This window comes from Cervus elaphus, chromosome 9, assembly GCF_910594005.1.
Source record: "Cervus elaphus chromosome 9, mCerEla1.1, whole genome shotgun sequence".
In the NCBI taxonomy this organism is placed as follows: Eukaryota; Metazoa; Chordata; class Mammalia; order Artiodactyla; family Cervidae; genus Cervus; species Cervus elaphus.
The window spans coordinates 43,373,820-43,385,363 of NC_057823.1; the positions used below are offsets into that span (position 1 = coordinate 43,373,820).

General features: G+C 34.8%; 1 protein-coding gene across 1 annotated transcript; it reads left to right on the forward strand.

Annotated features, from left to right (window-relative positions):
- The first annotated feature begins 5,044 nt into the window (after nt 1-5,044).
- LOC122700775 (olfactory receptor 2T12-like) lies at nt 5,045-5,989 on the forward strand. The gene has a single exon (XM_043913828.1). The coding sequence runs from the start codon at nt 5,045-5,047 to the stop codon at nt 5,987-5,989; it is 945 nt and encodes a 314-aa protein (XP_043769763.1).
- The last annotated feature ends 5,555 nt before the right edge of the window (nt 5,990-11,544 follow it).

Here is an 11,544-nt window from a genome sequence, read left to right on the forward strand (position 1 = left end):
GACATCCAGTTCAGGATAGAGTCAACTGTCACCTTCAGATGGTATAATTAAGGAAATATTTTTTAAAGTATAATTAACAAGCCCTTCTGGTGATTCAGATATTCCTTAATGTCTGAGAATCACAAATTTAAAATGATTTAGAGATAAATCCTTCTACTCTGGTATCTCAGGACAGTTTTTTTAAAAGTATTAATATTGTTTGCATTCGTGTAGAACTGTCTATTTCAGGTAATTAAATCACATGTGTTTGGTTCAAGGAGCAGAATTCCAGTGTTGCCTTGAACAATTTCTTGTATTTGCTGTTCCTAACAGTGTCACATTGCTTCACCTTACCACTCAGGATTCTTTTGCTTTAACGAAAACCTAGGAGATAAATAGTTCATTTCATCATTTACTCTTAAGAAACATTTATCTGTGCTCCCTTGCCATAGAAGATTTGCCTTTGCAAGTGCCATTGCTCAAGAGAAGATATTTTGTAGGTGTAGGATATTTTAAGCAGTCATATAGGACTGCTAAGTAAATATGGCATGCAGCCAGGAGCGGAAAGCAGTATCCTCAACACTTATATAAGCAAACATTTGTAGCCAACCTATCAGAAAGATCAAGCATCAAATATATATAAATGTACATTTCATGGATTGTGACTTTTCTATAGAGGTGAGTCTAATTAGTCTGAAAATCATTTACTCATTTTTTAAGAAGTCATATCAATCGATTCATATTTGCTATGTACTTGATGCCTTACATTTGAATTTTTAATTTCATAGTAATTTTGTAAAATTTCATCCACAAGTGATAAAAAATAAAAGCCTCCCTATTTTCTATGTGTAAGTTGTGGGCTGTGTCCACTCTGTGAGTTAAAAGGTCATTTTGAAATGGCAGTGAATTCACTCAATTTATTGAATTAATATTAGGGTAATTTTTCACTGAACAGTAGGACAGTTTTAAGGAAGTAACCATATTATATCAATATCTTGTGACTATAAAGGCACTTTCTTTGTGAAGGGCAGGATGGCAGAAGAGAAAAGGAGTTTGTAAAGGGAAACTCCCAGTAATTCACGACAATGATCTCTACCAGTGTTTACAAGTAAGTGTGGATGGGGGGAGACTATAATCAATTTGTGTAACAGCAACAGAAAGGGCATACTTTTGAGATTAATGGAGTTTCTAAAATATTGCTCATATAAGAGGGACAAAGTAAGTATAAAATTTTGGGGGGCAAGATATACTGTTATTTTAAAGAAAATGAAACAAAGTCTTTTCTTTCTCTGAAGGATACATACATATGCATCTAAAAAAGTATACATCATCTATTTCTGGAGGAGAAATATTTCTATCATTTCTGGAAAAAATATGTATAGTTTTAAATTTTTTTCAATTTTTTACCCTATTTATTAATAACAGGCTGGAATTAATTTTGTCCACAATTGACCTAATGAAGAAATACTTATAAGGGCATGTTCATAGTCATAATTTGCTGAGGTAATGTAGCTTTTTATTTAACAGCTAAACATTTCACAGAGCAAGTAAATACATTGATATATTCATAATTACAAACATTCTTCATTTAAACATATTTTGTATGACATTTAGGAAAAAAAGATGAAGCTGCTTGTCCATATAACTAAAAGAATTATGTAATACATTTAAACTGACATTTTTATTAAATTACCATATTGAATTTTGAGCAGTGTAATTTATTAAAACAAAAATATAACAGATTTATTTACTTTTACTATTTTTTTCATTTTAAAAAGTAATAGTTACAAGTTTTACTCTTATTTAATTTAAACACATACATGTGTGATGCATGTGTATGTGTGTATCTCTGTCATTTAAGTTTTGCCTTTGAATGTCACCTTCAATTTGTCAGAGCATTCAGTCAATTTATCAAATCAATGTATTATACTGTGACTTTCTAGCTCTTGTTTACATGAAATTTTTTTAAAATAGCAGCAGCAAATTATCCTGAATGATGAATTAAATTAAAATTTAAAATTTTGCCTGAATCTGCAAAATGATCTGGGAAATTATTTCAAAAATCTTTCATGTACAGAATGTCTTCTTTTAATTATCTGAGTAATCTTTTTAGGAGGTTTATAATTTTAAGCATAAGTAAACAAACTAAACAAGGTTGACTGACCTATCACATATGTAGAAAATGACAGAATGATTCTTAAACCAGGACTTCTGTATTCCAGGTCTCGTGGTCTTTGTTCATTATCAGTAAGATGAACATAAGTGTAACTTAAATTTATAATGAAGGCAGAAGGAGTCTGAATTCAAGGTTCATGTCAAAAATAGGAGAAAGGTATTTTAAAGAGTACATACAACAAGGGACTGCATATACTGGATAGAGGTTATTTGGACTCACAAGGTTTAACAATGCCTTGACTGGTAAAGTAGAATACCTATTTTCTGGCATCTGATGCTTAAACAAGTCTCTGAAGATACTGGTGTCAATATGTGTTCTATGTCTGTTCAAATGTGAATGTTCTTGTGGTTCAATTAGTGATTTAATAAACCATTAGCACTGCTTTTCTGCAGGTGTTTTAAAGAGACTGCTAGTGTGTATGATGTCATGATTTCTCTGCAAGAGGTGGGCTATGACGGCCATATGATTTTTATAGAATTAAGATATTCACAAAATCAAACCCCTTAGAACAGAAAGCATCATCACTACCTGTCTCTGTAATAATCAATAACTGGACAAATTCTAGACAACAGGCTTAGAAATCGTTACATCTCTAAAGATTTGGTGAAGTTTTCTTCACCATATCAGAAATAAAGAGGTATGCAAACCTTCAGTTCAGTTCAGTCACTCAGTCGTGTTCAACTCTTTGTGACCCCCATGGACTGCAGCACCCCAGGCCTCCCTGCCCATCACTAACTCCCAGAGCTTGCTCAAACTCATGTCCATTGAATCGGTGATGCCTTTCAACCATTTCATCCTCTGTCATCCCATTCTCCTCCCACCTTCAACCTTTCCCAGCATCAGGGTCTTTTCAAATGAGTCAGTTCTTCACATCAGGTGGCCAAAGTATTGGAGTTTCAGCTTCAGTATCAGTCCTTCCAGTGAATATTCAGGACTGATTTCCTTTAGGATGGACTGGTTGGATCTCCTTGCTGTCCAAGGAACTCTCAATAGTCTTCTCCAACACCACAGTTCAAAAGCATCAATTCTTTGGTGCTCAGCTTTCTTTATAGTCCAACTCTTACATCCATACATGACTACAGGAGAAACTATAGCTTTGACTAGACAGACCTTTGTTGGTAAAGTGATGTCTCTACTTTTTAATATGCTGTCTAGGTTGGTCATAACTTTTCTTCCAAGATGTCTTTTAATTTCATGGCTGCACTCATCATCTGCAGTGATTTTGGAGCCCAAAATAATGAAGTCTGTCACTATTTCCACTGTTTCCCCATCTATTTGCCATGAAGTGATGGGACCAGATGCCGTGATCTGCAAATGTTACATTTATTAAAAAAAAAAAAAAAAAGTGGCACGTTTGTGAATTTTTTTCTGCTAATAACGGGGGACTACTGGTTCCTTGAAGCTATATACTCTTCTGCTCTTTATAAATTTACATTTTTTTCCTTAGTATTGAGTTTAAAAATGGTAAACACTAAAAAAATTCTTACTTGTACTCTGTGTACAATGGCTATCAACCTGTAAATCATTTCTCATGAAGCTGTACTCATTTATCTCAGTCATTTCAGTTTTGTCTTCCCTGGTGGCTCAGATGGTAAAGAACCCACCTGAAATGCAGGAGACCTGAGTTCAATCCCTGGGTTGGGAAGATCCCCTGGAGAAGGGCATGGCAACCCACTCCAGTATTTCTGCCTGGAGAATCCCCATGAACAGAGGTGCCTGGCAGGCTACAGTCTGTGGGGTCCCAAAGAGTCAGACACGGCTGAGTGACTAAGCATACACAGCACAAGAAAATGGTTCTTTTTTGTTGAATATTAAAAACTATGTTTAAAAACAAGCCACATATTTGAATTTAGGCATTCTTAAAATAAAGTGTTTTCTCTTCCCAAGTATCTTTACATTTTGTTAATAATTATTCTTCATGGTAATGAAATTGCTTTAAAATTGCTTCTTTGTCCTTTTAGTAATGTTGCTTCTCATTATACTTATTGGTATTTTCTCTAAGCATTTACTAACATGAAAGATCTTTCGTGCTTCCCTGTCATATTCACCTGATGATTTGAAGTCTCTGTGATAGTATACTTTGTGGTGAAATGGTGTTTAGGGCTTGTCACCACGCCGTAGTAAGCTGGAGAAATAAGTTTGTGAGAATAAGTGTTATGGGAAGACACTGAAGATTTCAGAGGAGAGAGTAATGAACTAGAATATCTGCATTTTAAAATCATGTAAATAGAAATAGTGGTTCAGTGAGAAAAAGAATAAAAGGACATTTTCATCAGTTACTGAGGATATTATCTCCCTTCAATGCAGAAATTTTTTTAACTTATACTCATCTGTTCCATTTCATGATCCTGGGAACTATAATTTCTTGTTATATTAAAAAAGAAAAAAAACCTAGATTGAATATGCTACAATTTTCAAAATTTAGAAAAAAGTTACCTGTGATTAAAAATATATAAATGACAAATTTCTAAATGAGTGTTTATTTCCTCAATAAGTTAATTTGGTTTCAATACACATAAGAGCATAAAATAACAATACTAAATGTATAGTCAAAATAACTGTTTACAATTATTTAATCCCTGATATTGTTTTCTGCTTTTGATCTATTTTAATCTATCATCTCAATTAGTTAATACAGTATTCTCTGAATTATATAGCTTGACCTTACTTAAAATATTAACATTTATTAACATTCCACTATTGAGAAGTGGGTGATAGGTCAAGAAGACTCATTATCAACGGGAAGTAAGGCTTTGAATCAGGTCCCTGGATCCCATATCCACTACATACCCAGAAGTTATTAAGTTGAACTAAGATTTTTGGATAATAAAAGCCCTTATCTTTTCTTTTGTTTTTTCCCCATTTCCAGTGTCATATCTAGCAGAAATCATGGAGAAGAGAAATACAACCTCAGACTTTATTCTCCTAGGAATCTTTAAGCACACAAGATCCCACCTCTTTCTATTTATGATGGTTCTGACAATGGCCATTATTTCCTTGATGGCCAATGCCCTCATGCTTCTCCTGATTCTCCTGGACCCCCAACTCCACAGGCCCATGTACTTCCTACTGAGCCAACTCTCTCTCATGGACATGATGCTGGTTTCCTCCATCGTGCCCAAAATGGCTGCTGACTACTTAACATGGAACAAATCCATCTCTCCTGCTGGCTGTGGGTTGCAGATTTTCGTCTCACTCACGCTTGGTGGTGGAGAGAGTTTCCTCCTAGCGGCCATGTCCTATGACCGTTATGTAGCTGTTTGCCACCCACTGAGATACCCTGTACTCCTGAACTGGCGATTATGTTTTCAAATGACTTTGGGCTCTTGGTTCCTGGGGGCAGCTGATGGGCTCATGCAAGCGGCCACTACACTGAGCTTCGCATTTTGCAGTGCTCATGAGATCGATCATTTCTTCTGTGAGGCCCCCATGTTGGTGCGTTTGGCTTGTGCTGATACATCAGTCTTTGAAAATGTCATGTACGTTTGCTGTGTGTTAATGCTCCTAATTCCCTTTTCCCTCATTCTGGCTTCCTATAGTCTCATTCTCTCTGCCGTTCTCCATATGCGTTCTCAAGAAGCCCTCAGGAAGGCTTTTGCCACCTGTTCCTCCCACTTAGCTGTGGTGGCACTCTTTTATGGACCTGCCATTTTTATCTACATGAGACCCAAATCTTATAGGTCAGCTAACCATGATAAGCTTGTGTCAGCATTCTATACTATCCTTACTCCTGTGCTGAACCCCCTCATCTACAGTTTGAGGAACAGTGAGGTCAGAGAAGCCTTGAAAAGGTGGCTGGGAAAATGTGCAGACTTCAAATACCAGCAAACTTAGTCCCAGTATTTAACATTACCCATTGTCAAATTCTTGAAGTTATTAGCATTTTAACCATATTATAGCTATCTCTTCTTTAGTAATGCTTGAAGAGAAAATAAAATTCAATGATTGGTACAATAGGAAGTTGTTAAGAATTGTCAGTCCACCGTGTGTTTGTGTGTGTGTGTGTGTGTGTGTGTGCGCGCGCGCACGCGTGCACACACGCGCGGGCATGCACGCTGACTCAGTCCCTCAGTACAGTCTGACTCTTTGTGACCCCATAGACCGCCGCCTGCCAGGCTCCTCTGTCCATGGGATTTTATAAGCAAGAATACTGGCCCATATCAAGACGTAATGTTTCTTGAGCTTTTACTATTTGCTATACCTCATGCTAAGCAGCAAGAGTTCTGGAGTGGGTTGCCGTTTCCTTCTCCAGAGGATCTTCCTGAGGATTGAATTCGCCTCTCCTGCATCTCATGCACAGACAGGCAGATTCCCTTACCTCAGAAGCCTGAAATTATTTTGCATGATACCATGTGATATAAGTATTTTGACTCCCATTTTCTAAATAAACAGAAAGTTAGAATATTAAATATTATCGCCAATAACAAATAGTGAAAAATGTTAAAATGGGGCTGATATTTTATTTCTTTCCAGTAATTTATTCTTAATATTATGCTTTCTATGTCCTTGATCTATGCATTTCTAATAGCTAAATATAGAGATCAAAGAAAGATAAGAACACTGCTATTTAGCTATAATTTAAAATGAAAGCCCATGGCACAGGAGAAAGTGAATAATTGAAACGTGTTAAATTGTCACAATACTGTTTTTTATTTCTCTGCAGACTGTATTATTTAGTGTTTGAAGGCAGTCTTTTCAATTCATGCAACTTTTCATTTAAGTAATCCATTCCTTTCCCCAGGATCTAATTGTAATTGCAGTGAGTAATATGTTTTAATGCAAACCACAAATAAAATCTTATTTTTGAAACTGATTCTGTCCATAATGTTTAAAGGGTATATTGATTTATGATGGACATGGGTCCATGGATATGACCTGAGATGCATAAATATGCTCAGTCTTAATAAACCACCTGATAATAATGAGTTTTCAAATATGAGTAAGAATTAGCTATTTCTTTTTTAAAAGTTATCTCAGACACTTGATCTCTGCAAATGTGCAGATCACTAGGGCTATTTCTTATGCAAAATACAGGTCACTCCTTAAGGGTTGGGAAAGAGGACTATTTATCTGTTAAAGACACAATCTAGGCAGATACAACAGAACATTTGGTCATCAAAGTCAAACACCCATCAGAAACTGCATAAGTTGGCCTATGCAATCACAGATGACACCACTCTTATGGCAGAAAGTGAAGAAGAACTAAAGAGCCTCTTGTTGAAAGCAAAAGAGGAGAGTGAAAAAGTGGCTTAAAATTCAACATTCAGAAAACTAAGATCATGGCATCTGGTCCCATCACTTCATGGCAAACAGATGAGGAAACAGTGGAAACAGTGAGAGACTTTATTTTTTTAGGCTCCAAAATCACTGCAGATGGTGACTGCAGTCATGAAATTAAAAGGCCCTTGCTCCTTGGAAGAAAAGCTATGACCAACCTAGACAGCTTATTAAAAAGCAGAGACATTACTTTGCCAACAAAGGTCCATCTAGTCAAAGCTATGGTTTTTAAAGTAGTCATGTATGGATGTGAGAGTTGGACCACAACGAAGGCTGAGCACTGAAGAATTGATGCTTTTGAATTGATGCTGTGGTGCTGGAGAGGACTCTTGAGAGTCTCTCAGATTCCAAGGAGATGAAATCAGCCAATCCTCAAGGGAATCGGTCCTGAATATTCACTGGAAGCCCTGATGTTGACGCTGAAGCTCCAATACTTTGGCCATCTGATGCGAAGAGCCAACTCAGTGGAAAAGACCCCAACACTGGGAAGGATTGAAGGCAGGAGGAAAAGGGGATGACAGAGGATGAGATGGTTGGATGGCATCACTGACTCAATGGACATGAGTTTGAGCAAGCTCCTGGAGATGGTGAAGGACAAGGAAGACTGCAGGCATACTGCAGGCCATGGAGTTGCAAAGAGTCAAAAACGACAGAGTGACTGAATAACAGATCTGAACAAAATGAAGTTAAATATGAAATCAATAATTAAAAAAATAATTTCAAAATAGTTTTCAAAGTTATACAACTTTATTGTTAAACAACTTTATTGTTTTGATTACTTTGGAGATTTCCTACTCTTAATTCTTTAATAAAATTTGCACAAAAAAATTCCAAAAGTTGCACTGGTATATTTTTCATATATGTCTAGAAATAAAGTAGTACCATATAGAGGCAATATATCAAAAGTATGAATAATAAGAGAATTTTAATTGGGGAGTGAACTTGAATGTATCATCATTAAGTCATTTATTTACAGTTGGTATAGATTTTAATTAATGTTATTAACACAAATTCACAAGTAAATTTTGATGAATTTTACATATGTTTATGCCAGTGTAACCACAATAAATATTAAGGTTTAGAATATTTCTAGTACCCTTGAAGTCTTCCTTGTGCTATCTTCCAGTCAATAACTCCAGAAATCCTTTTTTAAAATATCAGTGTTGGGTATGCCATATTTTGTTTCCTCAGTAGTATGAACATTTATTTATAGTTTTATATTCCTGTTAAATATCATGTTTTTTTTTTATCATGTAAAATTAATATTATAACACTTATTAATTCATCTCTTGTGGATCCTTGAATTGTTTCCAGTTTTGGACTACTGTAAATTAAACTGCTGCAGACATTTCTGTATTACCAATTAATAAACTCAGCTTTCATTTATGTTTAGACAACAGTGGAATTATTAGTTCATTAGTTATAATAATATTGATCAGTACTTGATAATGTTAAATTTTCCTAAGATTTTTATGCCAACTTCTATTGGCTAAGCTCCCTTAAAAACTGAGAATGCTAGTTGTTCTACATCATTGTAAGTCTTTTTAATTTTAGCCACTGAAATAAGTAGTTCCCCATTGTAGTTTTTTAACATTTATTATTTGACACTGGCCTCGTTTCATTGTAATGAGCAGGCTCTCTAGCTGTGCTGTTGTTGTTGTTTAGTCTCTCAGTCTGTCTAACTCTTTCTGACCCCATGGACTGCAGAATGTGAGGCTTCCCTGTCCTTCCCTCTCTCTGGGAGCTTGCTTAAACTCATGTCCATTGAGTCAGTGATGCCATCTAACCATCTCATCCTCTGTCGTCCCCTTCTCCTCTTGCCTTCAATCTTTCTCAGAATCAGGGTCTTTTTCAAATGAGTCGGCTCTTTGCATCAGGTGGCCAAAGTATTGGAGCTTCAGCTTCAGCATCAGTCCGTCCAGTGATATTCAGGATTGATTTCCTTTAGGATTGACTGGGTTGGTCTCCTTGCAATCCAAGAGATTCTCAAGAGTCTTCTCTAACACCACAGTTTGAAAGTGTCAGTTCTTGGACAAGGATTTCTTTCTTTTTTTTCTTCATATCCTTGCCAAAAATGTTGCTTCTTGTATTTCTAGTAATAGCTATTTTAACAAGTCAAGGTGATATTTCATTATAATTTTGACTTTCAATTCCGTAATGATTCATGATGTTAAGCATCTTTCTCATGTCCCTTTGGGAATCTGTGTACCTTCTTTGGAAAGATATCTACTCAGACTTGCCAAGTTTTTAACTGGATTTTTAAAAATTGAGTTGTATGGGTTTTTATAGATTTAAATATTAACTCCTTATCAGATATACAGTTTGCAAACATGTTCTTTCATTCAATAGGTTGCCTTCTCTTTCTGTTGGAGTTTTTGGCTGTGCAGAAGTTTCTTAGTTTGATCTAGTCCCACTATTTGTTTTGCTTTTGCTACCTTTGCTTTTGGTGTCAGATCCAAAAAGTCATCACCAAGACTTCTGTCAAGGAACTTATCACATATATTTTCTTCTAGGAGTTTGATGGTTTCATGCTTGTCTTTAATTTTGACTTAACTTTTGTGTGATGTATGGTAATGGTCTACTTTTACTCTCATGCATGTGGCTGTCACATTTCCCAACACTGTTTATTAAAGAGAATTTCCTTTAGTTATTTAGGGTCTTTGTGATTTCATACAAATTTTAATATTTTTCTGTTTCTGTAAAGAAGACTTAGACATTTTGAATGTATTGAATTTATAGACTGTTTTAGATGGTAGGGATATTTTAACAATATTAATTCCTTCAGTACATGAGTACAAAACATCTTTCTGCTTACTTCTTTAATTATTTTTATTAGTATCATGTATTTTTCATTATACAGATCTTACAACTCCTTGGTTAAATTTATTCTTAAGTATTTTATTCTTTTGATGCGATTGTAAAAAGAATTCCTTTCTTAAATTCTTCTTTTGATAGTTTGTTATTAGCATATTAAAATGAAATATATATTATCATTGTATCCTGCAACTGTACACCATTCGTTTATTCACAATCTCATGTTTTGGTGAAATCTCCAGCTTTCTGTAGATGTGTAGTTATTTTATCTGCAAACAGTGACAGTTTTACTTCTCTCTTTCCAGTTTAGATATATTTTATTTCTTTTTTGTCTAATTTCCCTGGCTATGTTAAACAAAAGTGACAAGAGTGGGCAACTTTTTCTTTTTCCTGATGTTGGAGAAAAGGTTTTCAACTTTTCACCGTGGTGTATAAAGTGAGCTGTGGGCTTGTCATATATGACCTTTATTATGTTGAAATACATTTTCGTTATAAACATTTTACTGACAGCTTTTATTATAAAAAAAAGTTTTTAATGTATTCCAATGCTGGTTTTGATGTTATTGAGATGATTATATGATTTTTATCCATTATTTTTTCATGGAGCATGATTTTTGAATGTTTGACAGTCCTATTTCCTCACAGTGCATGATCCTTTCAGTATATTGTTTGATACAGTATTTACTAATATCTTGAGAATTTTTGAATGTTTGTTAATCGGGGATAATAACCTTTTTTTTTCTCATAGCGTTCTTAATATGGTGTTGGTTAACAGTGTAATTTTAGCCCCTTATAATGTATATAAAAGAGCTTTTGCCCCTTCACCTGTCATTTATTTTTAAAATAGCTTGAGAAGAATTATGATTTGTTCTTTCTTGAATATTTGGTAGAATTCATCAGTGAAGCTATCAGAAGCAGAACTTCTATTTGTGGAGAGATTGTTGTTTACTGATTTAATGTTCTTACTACTAATCAGCCTGTCCAGACTTTTTTTACTTCTTCATGATTCAATTTTGGTAAGCATTTATTTCTAGAAATTTATTCATTTCTTCTACCTTGTCAAATTTGCTGTTATATAATTGTTCATAATGGTCTTTTATGACCCTTTGCTTCCAGGGTATCATTTATAATATTTCCTTTACATTTCTGATTTTATTTAAGACTTCTATACTTTTTTCTTGCTAAGTCTAATTAAAGACTGACCAACTCTGTTTATCTTTTCAAAGAACTAATTATTAGCTTTATTGATCTTTTCTATGGTCTTTTCAGTCTCTATTTCATTTATTTTTGCTCTAATC